This window comes from Plecotus auritus (assembly GCF_963455305.1).
Source record: "Plecotus auritus genome assembly, chromosome: 4".
In the NCBI taxonomy this organism is placed as follows: domain Eukaryota; kingdom Metazoa; phylum Chordata; class Mammalia; order Chiroptera; family Vespertilionidae; genus Plecotus; species Plecotus auritus.
The window spans coordinates 105714017-105735394 of record NC_137775.1 but is presented as its reverse complement, the minus strand read 5'-3'; the positions used below and the strand labels follow the sequence as shown (position 1 = coordinate 105735394).

Genomic DNA, 21378 nt, shown 5'->3' with positions numbered 1-21378 from the left:
GTGTGTTTTCATATTTTTAAATAAATAACCAGAAGTAGGATTGCTGGGTCATATGGTCTCTCTATTCCACACAGTTTTCACAGTGTCTGCACCAATTTGCATTCCTACTATCAGTGCCCAGGGTTCCCTTTCTCCACATCCTCACCAACACCTGTTATTTGTGTCTTTTTTTTTTTTTTAATATATTTTATTGATATTTTACAGAGAGGAAGGGAGAGGGATAGAGAGCCAGAAACATCGATGAGAGAGAAACATCGATCAGCTGCCTCCTGCACACCTCCCACTGGGGATGTGCCCGCAACCAAGGTACATGCCCTTGACCGGAATCGAACCCGGGACCCTTCAGTCCACAGGCCGACGCTCTATCCACTGAGCCAAACCGGTTTTGGCTATTTGTGTCTTTTTGATAGAACCATTCAGACAGAGATAAGGTGGTTTCTCGTGGTTTTTATTTGAATTTCTCTGATGACTAGTGACATTGAGCATCTTTTCATATAGCTGTGGCCATCTGTGTGTTTTTCTTGGAAAAATGTCTATTCAGATCTCTGCCCATTGTTTAAGCAGATTTTTTGTTGTTGTTAAGTTCTTTATATATTTTGGATAGTAATCCTTATTGGAAGTATCATTTGAAAGTATCTTTGATGCATATATATTAATAAATGTTATGTCTTCTTGATGGATTGTCCCCTTTATTGGTATAAAATGTCCATCTTTTTATCTTGTTATCCTTTCTGTCTTGAAATCCATTTTGTCTGATATGAGTGTGGCTTGGCCCGCTTTTCTCCGGACACTGTTTGCTGGGAGTGTTACCTCCCTCGCTTTAAGCCAGTTTGCCGCTGCAGCTGTGACAGTCTCTGCAAGGCAGTGTATTGGTGGGTCTTGTTTTTTTTTTTTTTAATATATTTTATTGATTTTTTACAGAGAGGAAGGGAGAGGGATAGAGAGTTAGAAACATCGATGAGAGAGAACATGGATCAGCTGCCTCCTGCACACCCCCCACTGGGGATGTGCCCGCAACCAAAGTACATGCCCTTGACTGGAATCGAACCTGGGATCCTTTAGTCCGCAGGCCAACGCTCTATCCACTGAGCCAAACCGGTCAGGGCATGGGTCTTGTTTTTTAATCCACGAGTTCAGCCATTCATGCTTGGGGTGACGCCTGGTACGTGAGGACTTCCTGCAGCCCTTTCACCATGTATGTTCTGGCCGCTCTGTGTCTCCATCGTTTCTTTTTTTTTTTTTTTTTAAATAAATCTTTATTCAGATTATTACAATTATTTCTCCTTTTTTCCCCCATAGTTCCCCTCCAGCCATTTCCCACCCCACCTTCTGCCCTTACCTACCCCCCACTGTCCTCATCCATAGGTGTATGATTTTTGTCCAGTCTCTTTATGAACCCCCCCATACCCCTTTCCCCCTGAGAATTATCAGTCCACTCCCTTTCTATGCCCCTGATTCTATTATATTCACCAGATTATTCTGTTCCTCGGGTTTTTAATTCACTTGATTTTTAGGTTCGCTTGTTGATAGATATGTATTTGTTGTTCATAATTTTTATCTTTCCTTTTTTCTTCTTCCTCTTCTTTAAGAATACCTTTCAGCATTTCATATAATACTGGTTTGGTGGTGATGAACTCCTTTAGCTTTTTCTTGTCTGTGAAACTCTTTATCTGCCCTTCAATTCTGAATGATAGCTTTGCTGGGTAGAGTAATCTTGGTTGTAGGTTCTTGCTATTCATCACATTGAAAATTTCTTGCCACTCCCGTCTGGCCTGCATAGTTTCCGTTGAAAAGTCAGCTGACAGTCGTATGGGTGCTCCCCTGTAGGTAACTAACTGTTTTTCTCTTGCTGCTTTTAATATTATCTCTTTGTCTTTTGCTCTTGGCATTTTAATTATGATGTGTCTTGGTGTAGTCCTCTTTGGATTCCTTTTGTTTGGGGTTCTGTGGGCTTCCTGGACTTGTAAGTCTATTTCTTTCACCAGGTGGGGGAAGTTTTCGGTCATTATTTCTTCAAATAGGTTTTCAGTATTTTGCTCTCTCTCTTCTTCTGGCACCCCCATAATTCTGATGTTGGTACGCTTGAAGTTGTCCCAGAGTCTTCTTACATTATCTTCAACTTTTTGGATTTTTTTTTTTGCTTTTTGCTTTTTCGGTTGAGTGTTTTTTGCTTCTTTGTATTTCAATTCTTTGACTTGATTTTTGTGTTCCTCTTGTCTGTTTTTGGGTCTCTGTATAATATTTTTTATTTCAGTCAGTGTATGTTTAATTTCTAGTTGGTCCTTTTTCATCTCTTCGAGGGTCTCGTTATATTTATCGGCCTTTTCTAGGATATTCTTAAAAAGCCTTATAACCGTGGTTTTGAATTCTATATCCAGTCGTTTGTTTTCCTCCATTTCTTTCGTTTGTGATCTGATTCTTAGACGCCGCATTTTCACTGCTTCCCTGAGTTGGTAGATTTGTGTGCTAGGTTTCCAATTTGGCCCAGTGGGTCTGCCTCCCCAGTTAACCTGAGGTGGACACTCTTGGTGCACCCCTTTGTGGACTGTGTGTACAGCCTTGTTGTAATTAAGTCTTTATTGTTGTTGGTATCACTGGGAAGAATTGACCTCCAGGCCAGTTGGCTGTAAGGATCAGCTGTGTCTATGCTGGGAGAAGTCCGGTGCTGGAGACAGCCTTATAGGATTAGACTTGCCAAATTGCAATAGCCTCTGTGCTCTGCTTGGATGGGGTGGAGTCTCAGTCTTGGCTTCCCATCAGCCTTGCCCTTGCTAGCACGTGTGTGCCTTCAGTCCTCTGCCTTCCCGGCTCCCGATTCTCCGCCCGAGAGTCCAGACTCCCCCCACAAGAGCGTGGGTCTCCGGGGGCTCGCCTGGAACTGGGGTTCACTGCAGTCAGAACTGGGGCTCACTTCAGTCAGAACTGGTGTTCAGTGCCGTCAGGAGCCTCTGACTCCCTTCCACTAGGGAAAGCCTGTGGCAGCCTCCGCAGCCTTTGTGCACACTGGCGCGAGCAGACTTTCAGTCTTCCGCCTTCCCCGGCTCCCGAGTCTCCGCCCGATAGTCCAGACTCCCCCCACAAGAGCGTGGGTCTCCAGGGGCTCGCCTGGAACTGGGGTTCACTGCAGTCAGAATTGGTGCTCACTTCAGTCAGAACTGGTGTTTGGTGCCGTCAGGAGCCTCTCACTCCCTTCCGCTAGGGAAAGCCTGTGGCAGCCTCCCGCAGCCTTTGTGCGCACTGGCGCGAGCGGACTTTCAGTCTTCCGCCTTCCCCGGCTCCCGAGTCTCCGCCCGAGAGTCCAGACTCCCCCCACAAGAGCGTGGGTCCCCGGGGGCTCGCCTGGAACTGGGGTTCACTGCAGTCAGAACTGGGGCTCACTTCAGTCAGAACTGGGGTTTTGTGCCGTCAGGAGCCTCTCACTCCCTTCCGCTAGGGAAAGCCTGTGGCAGCCTCCCGCAGCCTTTGTGCGCACTGGCGCGAGCGGACTTTCAGTCTTCCGCCTTCCCCGGCTCCCGAGTCTCCGCCCGAGAGTCCAGACTCCCCCCACAAGAGCGTGGGTCCCCAGGGGCTCGCCCGGAATAGGTGTTCAGTGCAGTCAGAACTGGGGTTCAATGCGGTCGGGGGCTCCCTTCCCCCTTCCGCCAGAGAAAGCCAGCCAGGCACTCCGCCGCCCTTCCTCTCTGCGCGCACAAAGACCCTTTGCCGTACCTCCAATTCTCTGTGAGCTTTTCTCCTTCCTTCTAGTTGTAGAATTTTCACTCAGTCAGCTTTCCTGCGGTTCTGGATGGTGTCCGTTCTGTCTTTTAGTTGTAGTTTTGAAATTGTTGTGCGAGGCAGCAGTTTAGGTGTTTACCTATGCCGCCATCTTGGTTTCCCCCTCTCCATCGTTTCTTTCCCTTTCCTTTCTGTCTGCTGTTTCAGTCAGGTGGTTTTCTATGATATTTTTCTTCATTTCCTCTTTCTGAATGTTTTGGCCCCAGCTCTGGATTTTGTTTTGTGGTTACAATGAGGTTTGTATAAAATATCTTGTAGATGGAGATGTAGTTCTTTTTCTTCTGCTTAGCATCTCCATCCCCATACACAATCCAGCCCTTTTCCTCCTCCTTTCTTTTTCTTTTTTTTTTTTTTAATATATTTTATTGATTTTTTACAGAGAGGAAGGAAGAAGGATAGAGAGTTAGAAACATCGATGAGAGAGAAACATCGATCAGCTGCCTCCTGCACACCTCCCACTGGGGATGTGCCCGCAACCAAGGTACATGCCCTTGACCGGAATCAAACCTGGGACCTTTCAGTCCGCAGGCTGACGCTCTATCCACTGAGCCAAACCGGTTTTGGCTCCTCCTCCTTTCTATGTTAATGTTTTATGGTGCATTCTTAACAAATTGCAGCAGCTCTAGGTACTTGTCTTGCTGTTTTTCTTTACCTTTGTTATAATTGTTTAGTGCCCAGTGGCTGCACCAATTTGCAATCTATTCTGAAGTAGAGGTGCAGTTTCCTGCCTCTGTCTGTCTGTCATCCCACTCACAGTTTTTAAAAAAATATTTTTATTGATTTCAGAGAGGAAGGGAGAGGGAGAGAGATAGAAACATCAATAATGAGAGAGAATCACTGATTGGCCACCTCCTGCACGCCCCCCACTTGAGACCAAGCCCGCAACCCGGGCATGCGCCCTCAACTGGAATCAAACTGTGACCACCCCCAGCCCGCAGACACTCCATCCACTGAGCTACACCGGAAGGGCCCCTCACAGTGTTGCTGCTGCTGTCTTTTTGCTTCAGGTGGAGGAGCCCCTGTAAGCGTTCCTTGTGATGCGGTCCGAGGTGGTGAATGCCCTCAGCGCTCGGTGGTCTGGGGAAGCCTTTGTTTCTCCATCAGCCGAAAGGATGACTTCGTGGATTTATTTTCCTGGGCTGGTGGTTTCTCTCTTTCCATATTTTGAGTATATAGTTTCACTCTCTTCTAGCCTGCAGGGTTTCTACTGAGAAAGACGAAGATAATTGAATGGAGTTTTTTTGTTCCCCGGCTGCCTTGAGAATTCTTTATCATTAACTTTTGACAGTTTTAATACAAAGTGTTTTGGAGAATTCTTTTTGCATTGAAATAATTAGATGTTCTGTTAGCTTCTTGAACTGGAATGGCATTTTCTCCCCTGGGTTTCAAAAGTCCTCATTGACCCCCTCTCTGTCCTCCTGGGAAACTCATCATCCTTGTGCTGCTCTGCTAATGGGGTCAGATAGTACTTGTATCGTTTCTTTATTTTTCTCGCTCTTAGTTCTCTCTCTTCTCCCACCTGAATCTTTTCTAGGTTTCTGTCTTGGAGCTCACAAATTCTCCTTTCCCTATGCAAATTCTCCTTTCTCTATGTTCTGCTCTATTTCCAGTCTCTCTAATGCATTCTTTAACCCATTTATTGGGTTCTTCAGATCCAGAATTGGTTTGGGTTTTTTTTTATAGTTTTGGTCTTTTTGGTAAAGTACTCCTTTTACTCATTAATTTTTATTCCTGAGCTTATTGAACTTCCTTTCTGAGGTTTTTTTGTATCTCATTGAGTTTCTTCATGACCGCAATCTTGAATTCACTGTCATCTGAATCTGGCATTCCATGGTTTTGACTTGGGTACTGGAATTGTCATGATCTTTCTGTGACCATGTTACCTTGTCTGCTCATGGTGCTCCATGGGTTGTTCCTTGGCAGGTGCAGTCGAAGTCGGAGTTCTTTTCTTGTTCAGGTAGGTTTGAGCCTGACAGCTCGCTGGTGCCCAGAGGACGCCCTTCTGTTCTCCAGCAGGTGGTGCTGTAGTGCAGGCTGTGGTTTCTCTCACCTGTGCATGTAGCACCTGGTGGCCAGAGTGGGGGGTGTTCTCGCTAGGTCTTGGGGCACCACCACTGTGGTGGGGGAATGTGGTGGGTGGGGTAGCTGGGTTTGCTGGCCCACAGCACTGCCCCCAGTTGCTTGTGGCCACAAGGAACTGTAGCCAGGAGGCCACAAGTGCATCTCTGCTGCTGTTAGAGGGAGGGAGCCGGATTCTTGGGCAGCAGTGCTGCTTCTGCTCTCTCACCCTTTGCTGGGTCTAGTGTGGAGGTCGCACCTCGACCCTCCCCTATTATTGTGTCATCTGTGGCCACTGAACGGCATATGCAGACACAGTCTCTGCCCTTCCTTGTCCCTCCTGCCCTACGTCTCCAATACACCCCTTGCAGATGTACTGATGCATGGGTCTCGCAGTGTGTTTGTGAGCTAGCAGAGGAGCCTGGGTTGGATTACAGATGTCTGACTGGTAAATGTAAGGGAGATACAAACAAAGGGGTCTTCTTGATCCACCAGGAGGCTGACGTCGACTGTCTATTTTAAATTATGAATTGCACATTTTGCTTTGTGTTCTTTAAAGTCAATTTGTTTTAAAGTTTCAAAAAACATGGTTATTGTTTGTAGGACTATGAAGATGACTTTGAGGTTTGTGATGATGATAGCACGAATGAGCCAGAACCAAGTGAGAAAATAGAAGAACTTCCTCCAGCCAGAAAAAAGGAGATACAAGAAATTCAGAAGGCCATCAATGCAGAAAATGAAAGGATTGGCGAGCTGTCATCGAAGCTGTTTCAGAAGCAAGGTCGATCGGAGCGTGAGAGGGAGCCAGGGGCTGGTATGTGGTGGGGCTGCTGTCTGTGCTCCCGGGAGCTGGGCCTAGTCCCTGTGACTCCTGGCAGGCGGCACTCATCGAGACCAGTGTGCTGACCAGTGTGCTGCGGAGTGTCTGCAACGGGAGCTCAAACAGCCTTCTGCTCTGGGCCTGGGGCCGGGTGGGCCGGAAGGTGGCTGTGCACGGTCAGTGCAGAGGTGGTCACATGGGTCACATCCTGCTCGTCCTCCCTGTGCTGTCAGTCTGCCCACTGATCTCGCGTGTCCACCCAGGAGGCTCAGAAGCATCCCAGGGTCGGCGCAGTGGGAAAGGTTCAGAATGTGGCCCGCTGATTGTGTTTCAGGGAGTTTTCTTTTTTTTTTTAAGTTTTGATTTTTTTTTTTTAATCTTTATTGTTCAGATTATTACAGGTGTTCCTCTTTTTTTCCCCCATAGCTCCCCTCCACCTGATTCCCCACCCCATGCCCTTACCCCCTGCCACTGTCTTCATCCATAGGTGTAAGATTTTTGTCCAATCTCTTCCCGCACCCCTCATACCTTCTTCCCCCTGAGAATTGTCAGTCCACTCACTTTCTATGTCCCTGATTCTGTTATATTCATCAGTCCATTCCGTTCATCAGATTTTTTATTCACTGGATTTTTAGATTCACTTGTTGGTAGGTATGTATTTGTTGTCATTTTGTTGTTCATAATTTTTATCTCTACCTTTTTCTCTTCTTAAAGAATACCCTTCAGCATTTCATGGAATCCTGGTTTGGTGGTGATGAACTCCTTTAGCTTTTTCTTGTCTGTGAAGCTCTTTATCTGACCTTCAATTCTGAATGATAGCTTTGCTGGGTAGAGTAATCTTGGTTGTAGGTTCTTGCTGTTCATCACTTTGAATATTTCTTGCCACTCCCTTCTGGCCTGCATAGTTTCTGCAGAGAAATCAGCTGACAGTCGTATGGGTACTCCCTTGTAGGTAACTAACCGTTTTTCTCTTGCTGCTTTCAAGATTCTCTCTTTGTCTTTTGCCCTTGGCATTTTAATTATGATGTGTCTTGGTGTGGTCCTCTTTGGATTCCTCTTGTATGGGGTTCTGTGTGCTTCCTGAACTTGTAAGTCTATTTCTTTCACCAGGTAGGGGAAGTTTTCTGTCATTATTTCTTCTAATAGGTTTTCAATATTTTACTCTCTTCTTCTGGCACCCCCAAAATTCGGATGTTGGTACACTTAAAGTTGTCCCAGAGGTTCCTTACACTATCTTCATATTTTTGGATTTTTTTTTTTTTTTCTGGTTGGGTGTTTTTTGTTTCCTCATATTTCAGATCTTTAATTTGATTCTTGGGGTACGTTGATCTACAGTTGAGTTTCTGTATATTCTTTATTTCAGACAGTGTATGCTTAATTTCTGACTGGTCCTTTTCCATTTTTTTGGCATTCTCATTAAGATTCTTAAAGGTCTCACTAAGTTCCTCAGCGGTTTTTAGAAGATTCTTGAGTAACCTTATAAATGTGGTTCTGAACTCTATGTCGTCCAGTAGTTTGCTTTCCTCCATTTCTTTCAATCGTGACATGTTTCTTTGTCTCCGCATTTTGCTGCTTCCCTGTGTTGATGGAGTGGCTTTGTGTGGTAGGTGACCTATAGGGGCCAGTAGCTCAGCCTCCCCAATCACCTGAGGTGGATGCTCTTGGTACACCCCTTTGTGGGCTGAGTGCAAAGTCTTGGTGTAGTTAAGCCTTGATTGCTGTTGGTACACTGGGAAGAATTGACCTCCAGGCCAATTGGCTGTGAGGACCCACTGTGTCTGTAATGGAAGAACTGCTGTGCTGGAGACACGCTTATGGTGCAGGACTTGTTTCAGTGGGGCTTTGGTGCTCACTGAGTCTGCCTCTTGAATGTGTCATTTATGGATGTGAGGAGTTGAAATCTGGTGTCTCACATTGACCACTAGGTACACTGGCTTCTGGATCTCCAATGGGGTGCAGGTCAGCTACTGTCTGAGGCCACCCAGCAGGAGCTACAGCGAGAACTACAGTTTTCTCCTCTTTGCTTGTGGTTTGGAGGTTTTGGAGCTGTCTGACCCGGGCTGCAAGTTTGCTAGGTTAAGCTGCAATAGGGCAGGCCATTCATATGCTAAAGCCGCTGCTTGGAGCTTGGGGGGGTTTGTAGGTTGTGTTGGGTGAGGTCTCAGGGAGTCACTAGGCTAGGGCGTGGCAAAAGCGATGGCTGCCAGTCAGCTGTCTCTGCGTCTCTGACCACGTCCCCGCGTCCCCGCGTCCCGCGCCCCAGCGTAGTAAACATTATTCCTGCGCTCAGCTCTGCAAGCAAGCCACCCTCACTTTCCGACCCGATGGCAGACAGTCCAGCTTCTTTCCGTAGGAGTTTGGGTCCCCCGCGTCTCCCCAGAAACTGGATTTCAGAGTAATCGGGGGCTTGTCTTCCTTCGGGTTGAAAAAAGCAATGCCTGTCGCCAGCCCGGATCGCGTGCCTCTGTACCTCAGCTTTTCAGCGCTTGTGCACGTCTCAATGCTCTTTTCTCTTTCCTTCTAGTTGTAGAACTTCCACTCAGCCAGCTTTCCCGTCGTTCTGGGTGATAGACGTTTTGTCTTTTAGTTGTAGTTTTGAAATTGTTGTGCGAGGCAGCAGTTTAGGTGTTTACCTACGCTGCCATCTTGGATCCTCCAGGGAGTTTTCTTTATGACATTAGAATGTGTTTTGCTCAGAAATTCTTGGCATCTTTTTATAATAATGAAACTTGTAAGAGCAGGAGTAAATATTTTTATTTTATTATTATTATTTTTTAAATATGTATTTTATTGATTTTTTACAGAGCGGAAGGGAGAGGAATAGAGAGTTAGAAACATCGATGAGAGAGAAACATCGGTCGGCTGCCTCCTGCACGCCCCCTACTGGGGATGTGCCTGCAACCAAGGTACATGCCCTTGACCGGAATCGTACCTGGGACCCTTCAGTCTGCAGGCCAACACTCTATCCACTGAGCCAAACCAGTTAGAGCAAAGGAGAAAAACTATGACATCTTTTTTTTTTTTTTTTAAAATATATTTTATTAATTTTTTACAGAGAGGAAGAGAGAGGAGAGGGATAGAGAGCCAGAAACATCGATGAGAGAGAAACATTGATCAGCTGCCTCCTGCACACTTCCTACTGGGGATGTGCCCGCAACCAAGGTACGTGCCCTTGACTGGAATCAAACCCGGGACCTTTCAGTCCGCAGGCCGACGCTCTATCCACTGAGCCAAACCGGTTTCGGCAAAACTATGACATCTTGATAAATTCACACTAAAATTAATACAATGTCAACTAGGACAATATTAAAATTATTATTGGATGATATACTACTTTAAATTATCTAGTAAAACAAATCATAAGTAATAGGTAAATTAATTATGACTGGTAGTTGATGCGATGCAATAATCCAGTGAAGGTTGGGCCCTCACATCTGTGTCTGTAACAGAGGATTATAGAACATTCTCCCAATGTGCAGCTAAATACATCCTGGTGGCGGTGGTGACGCTCGCTGCGGAGCCGCAGGTGTGGGGTTAGGGGCCTGCTGTGGTGTTGCTGAAATTCTGTAAGATTTTATTCTGAAATTTCTGGTTTTCTCAGCAGAAATTTGAATTACCTTTTTAAAAAATTATTCATGTACTTCATTGTTCTAGTAACTATGGCCTTTAATAGCTCGATTTACAAGAATTTAGAACCCCCATTAAGACATTATTTTTGTTGTATTTTTTATTTGAAAGAATTATTCACTCTGATTACACTGCTACCCATACAGGTGGCGCTGCCCTCCAGGACCCATTTAACCCTGAGCCAGCCTGGCCCAGCAGAGCATCGTCCTACTTGTGGGAGGGGCCGTGGAGTGGCCTCTATGTCACTGGCTCTGTCATTAGCTGTGTGATCCTGAGCAGGACCTTACCCTCTCCGTGCTTCAGTTTCCTTCCTTTAAAATAAGGGCAAGGCCTTCCTTAGGTTGTGCAGGTTAATTCAATAAGCTAATACATGTAAGGTGCTCCCAGCACTGTCAGCATGTCTTCAGCATAGTGACTGCTAGTGCGAACAGCCACCGCCACTTGGCCTGAGAGAGGGCTCATGCACTGTGTCCTGCTGCCTAGCCCCAGCTGTCCTCGTGTTATTTCACTGCCCTGCTGCATCTGTGCTGACTGTCCTAGTTGCTTATAAACTGCACACCTGCTCCCTTTTCAGGGCAATAGGAAACCATTTTCCAGGGCACGAGTTTATGCCGAGGTATTTGAAAGCGTTTCTAACCTCTGAAAGGTGAACTGTGTACGTGGTTGGTGAGGGTATATTTCCCGAGTGCTGACACGTGGCATTTGCGAGCCGTGGCAGGGTGTCGGTCGTTATTCCAGTCTTAACCCTGTGCCGAGAAACATCGTCCAGTTTCCTCATTGTTCAGCAGGCTCCTGGCATCTGCATGTGCATACAGCTGGCAGAACTCGCTTGTTCACACAGCCTGGTTCACCCTCGTGCCGTGCTGTCCTGTGTGGATGTCGCGCAGCACAGGAGAAAGGGGCCCTGAACAACCTGCTCAGGGTCACAGCAGGTGAATGGCAGAGCTCCCAGCCAGGATCCCGCGCATTCCCGTCCGCCGGCCCCGGAGATTCGATAAAACAGCATGAGGGCATGAGATACAATTGAAATAAACATTTGAACAAACAAACGTGGTGGTAAATTGGCACAGGAAACCACAGAAATCCTTGGAGGGCAGAGGAGAGTTGACATCCTGTGCGGAGGCGGGCAGTGGGCAGAGCTTCCACCAAGACCGCCCTTCATTCTGGGCACTGCCTTGGACCTGAGCCTGTGGTCAACGTTAACTTGCCTCCCGCTCTGTTTTGTTTGTTTGTTTGTTTATTTGTTTGTTTATTTATTTATTTTGAAAATGTACTAAAATTTAATCATTCATAAAAGCTGTAATTTAATCTGACAGTAAAACACAAGAAGCAATATTAGCCGAAACCGGTTTGGCTCAGTGGATAGAGTGTCGGCCTGCAGACTGAAGGGTCCCGGGTTCGATTCCAGTCAAGGGCATGTACCTTGGTTACGGGCACATCCCCAGTGGGAGGTGTGCAGGAGGCAGCTGATCGATGTTTCTCTCTCATCGATGTTTCTCTCTCATCGATGTTTCTCTCTCATAGATGTTTCTAGCTCTCTCTCCCTCTCCCTTCCTCTCTGTAAAATATCAATAAAATATATTTAAAAAAAAAGAAACAATATTAGAGTTGGTTTAGTATATTATATATTTTAGCTTTAAAAGCCATAGAAATCAGTTATCCCAGTTTTTTCCTATAAAAGACCCATTTTTCCAAAGCATTATGCACTAACAATTTTAATTAGAATATAATGACAGAATGATATTTCATAATTTTTAAATATAAAATGAAGTCAATGACTCAAAAAAGTTATCTGCTGTAATGAGTTTGAGGGGAAATTTCATCATCTATATCATTACAGATATAAAGTATAATGGTTCAACGTTTAGTGCCTGACGGGAGGAATCATGATAAAAAGGTCAATATGAAATCATTTAATTATAGTAGCAATATCTAACTTCTGAAATGCATCCATGCTCTTTTGTATAATCATATTAGAGTCAAGTATATTTATTTTCACATCTGTTATAACTGCTATTGCAAAGGAGAAATACTATTGTCTTATTTTCTGAGAGATATACACAGAGCAATTTTTTTTTTCTCTCCAGGGAACTTGTGCAAACCAATATAAGATCTAAATTCTTCATGTAATATATAAAACAGGAGAAGCCGCTTCAGATTTATTTTTTGAAGTCTGGAGTGCTGGCACTTTCCAATTAGGCAACAGTTCTTCATTCCTGTAATCTGGCTCAGAGCTGCTGCTCACTGTGGGCCTAAAGCAGCAGACAGGATTTCTTTTTAGGCTTCTTCTTTTCCACTGGTATTTTTCTATTGATCTGTCTGACCAGGTAATAAAATATCTCATTAACGTTGATCTTTGACTTTGCAGAAGATTCTAAAAAGGCACAGTTACACCACTGTCTTGCTAAATTCTGACCCTGTTCTTTGCCAACTACTCGCTCATCTTCCAGGTCACATTTATTGCCAACCAAAATCATTGGAACATCTGTGTCCTTAACCTGTAAAATCTGTTCCCTCAGGTCCTGTAAGTCATTAAATGTGGACTGAGCTGTAATAGAATATATTAGTGCAAACCCTTGGCCATTCTTCATATACAAATCCCTCATCGCTGTAAATTGCTCTCTGTTCCTGCTGTGTCCAGGATTTCGAGCATACACTGTTGGCAATCTACTTCAACTTGCTTTCTGTAGGAATCTTCTATCGTTGGGTCATATTTTTCAACAAAAATTCCCTGAACAAACTGAACTGTCAGAGCAGACTTCCCCACGCCTTCTGAATCAAGGACCACTAGCTTGTACTCACGCATGGTGTTGTCTGTTTAAACACTGACAATCTCCCCAGTCCAGCGCCTCCTCCACCTCCTCCTCCTCCTCTTTCTCCCTCCTCTCTGCTGTGGCTCTGGCTCTGGCTCTCTGGCTCTGCTGCGTGGCGACGGCCCTCCCGCTCTGTTTTAGCTGTTTGTATGTTCGTGTCCCAGCCCCCTGACTAGAGTATACATTTTGGAGGGGCCCAGGGAGAGTGGGGAGGAATGTAGACTGCATGGTATAGGGGTTCTGAAATATTTCTAACTCTCCCTGGTGTGATTGGCACATACACAGTAAGTTTTGCTTTGTTGCCTGAAAGTTTTACATGAAAGTAGCAGAGGCGGCCTCTTAAGTGCTCGTGAACGATGTTTATCAGTCTCGTTAGTCATGGGCTATAATTTTTAAATATGCTTCTAATAGTTTTACGCTTGACACTTTTTGCTTGAAATAATTTGTTTCAAAAAAATTGTTGTTGTTGTTTTCTGTACAGATGCAAACAATTCACCTTCCAGAGCCCCTGTTTGTGGAATTTTTGTGGATTTTGCAACCGCCTCACAACGCCAAAAGAGTCGGACTCAGGCCCTTAAACAAAAGTAGGTGTCCTGGGAATTGGCAGAAGGTATTATGGAGTTTTAGTGTATTTTTCTTCAGTATACTTTTACAAATAGAGCTTTTGTTTCACTACTGGCTGTACATTCTTTAATCTGTGCTGTGTTTCTCTATGTCACTGTCATGTTAGAGCAGGTGTGTGCTGGTCCAGATGCTCAGCATCTAATGCGCTAGATTTGGACTTACCCGGGATGCACCCTAGTTTGGCTGAGGCAGAATCCCGCTCACGCATATCACATGAATTATTCTGGGTCAAAAATTATATTAAAGATTTACAAAGAAAACTTAAAAAAAATCAAAGGTTGAAACTTGAATAGATTAATGATGTATAATAATTTAAAAGTTTTTGAGAAAAATGTAGGGATACTTTATAGATATGTGCCATTGTGTTGTAAGGAAATAAGGTACAGAGGAGAAAAATACAAACTGCAGAGCACCGATACCACTACATGTAAATTTGGTACATTAACTAGCAATGTGGGGCAAATAGATATTTACAGTATACCCAAGACCAGTTCCAAATGGAGTAAAGAGAAAAGCGAATAAGAGAGCATAGGTAACATAAGCAGTTTTCTCAGTGATAGGAAAGGAGTTTCTGAGAATTAAGTCCGGCCAGTGAGGCTCAGTGGTTGAGCATCGACCTATGAAGCAGGAGGTCACGGTTTGATTCCCTGTCAAGGCACATGCCAGGGTTGTAGTCTTGATCCCCAGTGTGGGGCGTGCAGGAGGCAGTTCATCAATGATTCTCTCTCATCATTGATGTTTCTCCCTATTTTCCCTCTCCCTTCCTCTCTGAGATCAATAAAAAAATATATATTTTTTAAAAACAGACAAAATGTTAAATTTCTGTAAGATGCAATACTCCATAAACTTGATAAATTGAAAGGTGATTGACCAATTGGGAAAATATGTTAGCAAAATGATAGGGATCTGCTATCCCTAATTCACAAACCGTTTTAATAATTTAGTAAGCAAAGCTAAATACCACCAGAAGTCAGTTCAACTGGAGACCTAGGCAGGAAACAGAAACCCTGGGAGCACTGAAGTGAGGGTGTGATGCAGGTGGCCACACGGTGCTGGAGACCGGGCCTCACAGCAGGACTGTGGGCCCCTCTGTGGGACCGGGAGCTGGGTTGGCAGCCACTCCAGCCAGAGGGGCAGAGAAACAGCGGCCTGTTCTCTTACCTGCTTCCCTGCCTCCACCAGAGGGACCCAGGATGATGAGGACACAGTAGAAAACGCTGGGCGGTCAGTAAATGTATGAAAATAAGTTACATCTTTATTTTTCTATTTATTGTTTATTGGAGGCAGGTTCTGTGCTACATTCCTTGCATATGTTATCTCATTCAATATATTTTTAAATTCTTTACTGTTAAAGGTATTACATATGCCCTCTTTCCCCCTGTTGTCCTCTCACAGCCTCCCCCGGCCTCCCAGCCCCAGCCTTTACCCTCTCCCCATTGTCTTTGTCCATTGGTTATGCTTATATGCATACAAGTTCTTTAGTTGATTTCTTACCCCCTCTAGCCCCTCCCCCCACCCACCCTCCCCTGCCATCCCTCTGAGGTTTGACCGTCTGTTCCATGATTCTATGTCTGTGGCTCTATTTTTGTTCATCAGTTTATGTTGTTCATTATATTCCACAAATGAGTGAGATCATGTGATATTTATCTTTCTCCAACTGGCTTACTTCGCTTAGCATAATGCTCTCCATGTCCACCCATGCTGTAACACTTATGGTAAGAGTTCTTTCTTATTACAGCCAGGTGGTATTTCATTGTGTACATGTATTGTAAATTGTGCTGCTATGAACATAGGGGTGCATATATCCTTTCTGACTGGTGTTTCTTGTTTCTTGGGATATGTTCCTAGAAGTGGGATTACTAGGTCAAATGGGAGTTCCATTTTTAGTTTTTTGAGGAAACTCCATACTGTTATCCACAGTGGCTGCACCAGTCTGCATTCCCACCAGCAGTGCACGAGGGTTCCTTTTTCCCTTCAATTTTGGATGATAGCCTTGCTGGATTGAGTATTCTTGGATTCAGTCCCTTGATTTGCATCATTTTGTATACTTCATTCCATGCCCTTCTGGCCTGAAGTGCTTCTGTTGAGATATCAGTTGATAGTCTAATGGGCGATCTCTTGTAGGGAACTCTCTGTATTTCTCTTGCAGCTCTCAAGATTCTTTCTTTGTCGTTAACGTTTGCCATTGTAATCACGATGTGTCTTGGTGTGGTCTTTTTTGGGTGTATCTTGTTTGGGACTCTGTGTGCTTGTGTGATTTTTTTCTTTCCCATGTCAGGGTCATTATTCAAATAGGTTTTCTATTCCTTGCTCCTCTTCTTGTCTTTCTGGCACCCCTATTATGTAGATGTTGCTTTGTTTCATGTTGTCCCAAAGCTCCCTTAAACTCGCCTGCTTTAAAAAATTTTTTTTCCAATTGCTTTTCAGATTGGGTGTTTTTTCTATCCTATTTTCTAACTCGCTGATTCAGTCCTCCACTGCTTCTAGTCTGCTGTTGAAACCTTCCATTGTGTTCTTTATTGCAGCGATGTTATTCTTCATTTCCTCTTGATACTTACACATGTTGGTGAATTTCTCGTCCAGATGGTTGAGCATCTTTATACCTTTGGTCTGAATTCTTTCTCTGACATATTGCTTGCCTTCATTTTGTTTAGTTCTTTTCTGACGAGTTCTCCTTTTCTTTCCTTTGGGGATTATTTCTTTGTCTCCCCATTTTTGCTGTCTCTTTCTGGCCCTGGGCACCCTGATTGAGGTCAAAGAGGTTAAAGTCCCTAGAGGTCCAATGGTCTGGGACTAGTTAGCCCAGAGGCTGGGTCTGCCTGAGCCTCACGCCTTTATTGTCTCTGCTCTGAGCTGTACCCACTTCTCCCATGGTTCTGGTCCCTCAGTTGTCTGCTGCAGATGCTCTGGGTTGTGGGGCACGTGCACAGTTCCTCTATTGTGTGACTCCCTGTGGGGGCCCAGAGCCCTCTGGCATGCAATTCACTGTGCCACCCTGGCACCTGTGGCAGTGTGGCGTGCTAGGTCCTTCTGGCAGTGCACTTGCAATGTGGTTCTGTGACCAGTGGCTGGGTGCACCGGGTTGCACTGGCAGCACAGTCCTGTGGCCCAGGATGGGCATGTGCTGAGTGGCTCCAGATTGCAATGAGAGCAGTGACCTGTGACCTGGGGCTGAGCCCTCCATGTGGTTCCAGGTTGCAATGGCAACACTCTCCTTGGGCCTGGAGTGGGGTGTGTGTCGGGTGGCTTTGGGTCAGACTGGGAGCATGGTCCTGGGGTGGGGGTGGGGTCCAGGGTCCCCCTGGCTTGTACTCACAGTGTAGGGTCCTGGGTTGCAGGGTCTGGGCACGCGGGCGAGGAGGTATGGTGCAGGAAGTCTCCCTGTTGTGCACTCACTGCAGACATTTGGGAGTCTGCGGCACCATGCCACTCACTGCTGGGGCGTGGTGGTGCACCCACATGGGTTATGCCTGGTAAGCAGTGCCCTGCACTGATCCGGGATGGTGTCTGAGGCCAGTCCTGGTGTTGGTGTGGCTGCGCTCCTGGCCTCTGCTGCTCCCCTCTACTAGATGGTGTGGGCTTTATGCCAAAGCTGTGCCTGGCCTGGGAGTGCCTGTGGCGGAGAGTCCGATCTGCCAGTCTGTGAGACTCCTGCGAGATCTAACTGTCCCTCAGTCACCCCCCCACACACACCATAAGTTATATCTTTGAGTAGTCAGAGAATGGATATTCAAACAATAATGAGGTGAGTTTCTTCTCTAGAAATAGGTGAGGTTTTAAAAACTGACACTGCTTTTGTGATTAGAGTGCAGAGAAATGCTTGCTTGTAACACATTGGTTCAACTAGGAAACAGTGGCAAAAGAAAGATCAGTGTGTGTAAGTAGGAATTCATGTCACTGCACGTGGGGTTGAAAGGTGTATGGGACTAAATTACCTTGACATAGTCCAAGAACTGGAGCAGGGGAAGGGTGACAATAAATTGTGATGAAGTCCTGACAGGAAGAGGTAAAAGTATTTAATTTAAGGTAGACTTTATTTATTTTTATTTTTATTTTATTTTTTTAAAATAAATCTTTATTCAGATTATTACAATTGTTTCTCCTCCCCCCCCATAGCTCCCCTCCACCCAGTTCCCACCCAACCTTCTGCCCTTACCTCCCCCCCACACTGTCCTCATCCATAGCTGTATGATTTTTGTCCAGTCTCTTCCTGAACGCCCCCACACTGTCCTCATCCATAGCTGTATGATTTTTGTCCAGTCTCTTCCTGAACGCCCCCACACTGTCCTCATCCATAGCTGTATGATTTTTGTCCAGTCTCTTCCTGAACGCCCCCATACCCCTTTCCCCCTGAGAATTATCAGTCCACTCCCTTTCTATGCCCCTGATTCTATTATATTCACCAGATTATTCTGTTCCTCAGGTTTTTAATTCACTTGATTTTTAGGTTCACTTGTTGATAGATATGTATTTGTTGTTCATAATTTTTATCTTTACTTCTTTCTTCTTCCTCTTCTTTAAGAATACCTTTCAGCATTTCATGTAATACTGGTTTGGTGGTGATGAACTCCTTTAGCTTTTTCTTGTCTGTGAAGCTCTTTATCTGCCCTTCAATTCTGAATGATAGCTTTGCTGGGTAGAGTAATCTTGGTTGTAGGTTCTTGCTATTCATCACTTTGAAAATTTCTTGCCACTCCCGTCTGGCCTGCATAGTTTCTGTTGAGAAATCAGCTGACAATCGTATGGGTGCTCCCTTGTAGGTAATTAACTGTTTTTCTCTTGCTGCTTTTAAGATTCTCTCTTTGTCTTTTGCTCTTGGCATTTTAATTACGATGTGTCTTGGTGTGGTCCTCTTTGGATTCCTTTTGTTTGGGGTTCTGTGCGCTTCCTGGACTTGTAAGTCTATTTCTTTCACCAGGTGGGGGAAGTTTTCAGTCATTATTTCTTCAAATAGGTTTTTAGTATCTTGCTCTCTCTCTTCTTCTGGCACCCCCTAATTCTGATGTTGGTATGCTTGAGGTTGTCCCAGAGGCTTCTTACATTATCTTCAACTTTTTGGATTTTTTTTCTTTTTGCTTTTTCGGTTGAGTGTTTTTTGCTTCTTTGTATTTCAGTTCTTTGACTTGATTCTTGTGTTCCTCTGGTCTGTTGTTGGGTCTCTGTATAATATTTTTTATTTCAGTCAGTGTATGTTTAATTTCTAGTTGGTTTTTTTTCATATCTTCGAGGGTCTCGTTGTATTTATCGGCCTTTTCTAGGATATCCTTGAAAAGCCTTATAACCGTGGTTTTGAATTCTATATCCAGTCATTTGTTTTCCTCCATTTCTTTCGTTTGTGATCTGTTTCTTTGACGCCGCATTTTCACTGCTTCCCTGAGTTGGTAGGGTAGATTTGTGTGCTAGGTTTCCTATATGGCCCAGTGGGTCGGCCTCCCCAGTTAACCTGAGGTGGACACTCTTGATGCACCCCTTTGTGGACTGTGTGTACAGCCTTGTTGTAGTTAAGTCTTTATTGTTGTTGGTATCACTGGGAGGAATTGACCTCCAGGCCAGTTGGCTGTAAGGATCAGCTGTGTCTACGCTGGGAGAAGTTCGGTGTTGGAGACAGCCTTATAGGATTAGACTTGCCAAATTGCAAAAGCCTCTGTGCTCAGCTTGGATGGGGTGGAGTCTCAGGGCGGAGCAGACAGTCTTGGCTTCCAGTCAGCCTTGCCCTTGCGCGCGTGTGCGCCTGCAGACCTCTGCCTTCCCCGCTCCCGAGTCTCCGCCCGAGAGTCCAGATTCCCCCGTAAGAGCGTGGGTCCCCAGGGGCTCGCCTGGAACTGGGGTTCAGTGCAGTCAGAACTGGGGTTCAGTGCAGTCAGGAGCTTCCGACTCCCTTCTGCTAGGGAAAGCCTATGGTAACCTCCGCAGCCTTTGTGCACACTGGTGCGTGCGCCTCCAGACCCCTGCCCGCCGGGGCTCCCCCGGGTCTCCGAGTCTCTGAGTGCCTTTCTCTCTACCTGACAGTTCAGACTCCCCCTGTATGAGCCTGGGTCCACGGGGTTTCGCCCGGAACTGGGGTTCAGTGCAGTCAGAACTGGGGTTCAGTGCGGTCGGGGGCTTCCTTCCCCCTCCCGCCAGAGAAATTCAGCCAGGCTCTCAGCTGCCCTTCCTCTCTGCGCTCACAAAGACCCTTTACAGTATCTCCAATTCTCTGAGCTTTTCTCTTTCCTTCTAGTTGTAGAATTTCCACTCAGCCAGCTTTCCTGTGGTTCTTGATGGTGTCCGTTCTGTCTTTTAGTTGTAGTTTTGAAATTGTTGTGCAAAGCAGCAGTTTAGGTGCTTACCTATGCCGCCATCTTGGTTTCTCTGTCTTAAGGTAGACTTTAATAGGTCAGGAATGCTTGTTGAAATGTCTAGGGTAACCATTAAGAGACAATGAAAAAAATATATAACTAACAAGCAAGTAGAAGAGTTAATGGAATTATAAAAACAAATATATGTGGCTAATCAAATAGTAGTCAGGAACCCAGCTGGTGTGGTTCAGTGGTTGAATGTTGACCATGAACTAGGAGGTCATGGTTCAGTTCCCAGTCAGGGCACATGCCTGGGTTACCGGCTCAATCCCCAGTAGGGGGTGTGCAGGCGGCAGCTGATCAATGATTCTTATCATTCATGTTTCTGTCTCTCTCCCTCGCCCTTCCTCTCTGAAATTAATAAAACACTATTTAAAAAAAAAATATATATATATATATATATACACACACACATATATTTTTTAAAAAGTAGTCAGGGAAGGAGCAACAAAGGAACAGAGGTCATGGAACAGAGACAACAACAGAAAGATGGGAGATTAAACCAGAACCACAAGTTCCTGCCTTACATGTAATGAACTGGGGAAAAACAACTCAGCACAGTACGGCCTCACTTCACATCATCATCAATAGCTCTGCGACTTGAGTGAAATGAAGTGTAAGGAAACCAGTTCCCCACAGCCTCGTCAAGATTGAGAAGAGTCAGGTCCCTGTGGCGTCTCAAGGGTGTGATGCAAAGATGTTGAATGGGACCTGCCAAATATGTGACTTTCAAGAGACAAACCTTACATATCAGGACATAGAAAGGTCGAGAAAGGATAGAGGAAATATACCAAGCAAATACTAACTAAACACTGCTGATGTCACTGACTTAAAGGGAAACTTGAAAGCAGGAAAGAGCACAAGAAAGTCACTTCGTAACAATGAAAGGGTCAGCTCAGCAAATGAGCCCGCCAGGCAGCCTGAATGTACCCAGTGCTGGCGAACAGAGTGGACAGAGCACACTGGGCAGCACTAGAGGACACAGGTACCTCAGACACAGGTGGGCATTGGCAGTGCACGTCTCTTGGCAGCTGATAGAAATTTAGTGGTGGTACTAAGGTTTGAGCGCATGGTTAAACTACATCTAACACACATCTAAAAATAGACCTGCAAGTGCAGTGTCTATGGTTTTTGAAGAATACAGAGAACAGTTCTCAAAAAGATCGTATGTTCTGGACATGGGATTGAAAAAATACAGAAGATGTGTTCTGACCACAGTGGAATTAAGCTAGAAATCAATAATAAAAAGGCAATTAGAAAATACTCAAAGGTTTGAAAATCAAGTAGTATACTTCTAAAAAGCTGTGGGTCAAAGAAGAAGTCA

At 45.2% G+C, this 21378-nt stretch overlaps 1 protein-coding gene and 1 pseudogene across 10 annotated transcripts in view; one reads left to right on the top strand and one right to left on the bottom strand.

Annotated features, from left to right (window-relative positions):
• DYNC2I1 (dynein 2 intermediate chain 1) overlaps positions 1-21378 on the top strand; it is an 81422-nt gene that overhangs the window by 21751 nt on the left and 38293 nt on the right. For 6 of the 9 annotated variants that reach the window (XR_013960393.1, XR_013960394.1, XR_013960396.1 and 3 more), the window contains exons 10-11: positions 6436-6646; positions 13574-13676. Coding sequence is in view for 4 of the 9 variants with exons in the window: in XM_080664434.1 (XP_080520560.1) it covers positions 6436-6646; positions 13574-13676 (314 nt within the window). In the remaining 5 variants the exon portion in view is untranslated. The remainder of the gene's footprint in view (positions 1-6435; positions 6647-13573; positions 13677-21378) is intronic. The other 3 variants (XR_013960395.1, XM_080664433.1, XM_080664435.1) reach the window with 1 other exon arrangement.
• Positions 12404-13085, bottom strand: LOC308246307 (ras-related protein Rap-1A-like; annotated as a pseudogene). The gene has a single exon. The product of its transcript is annotated as a ras-related protein Rap-1A-like (transcript).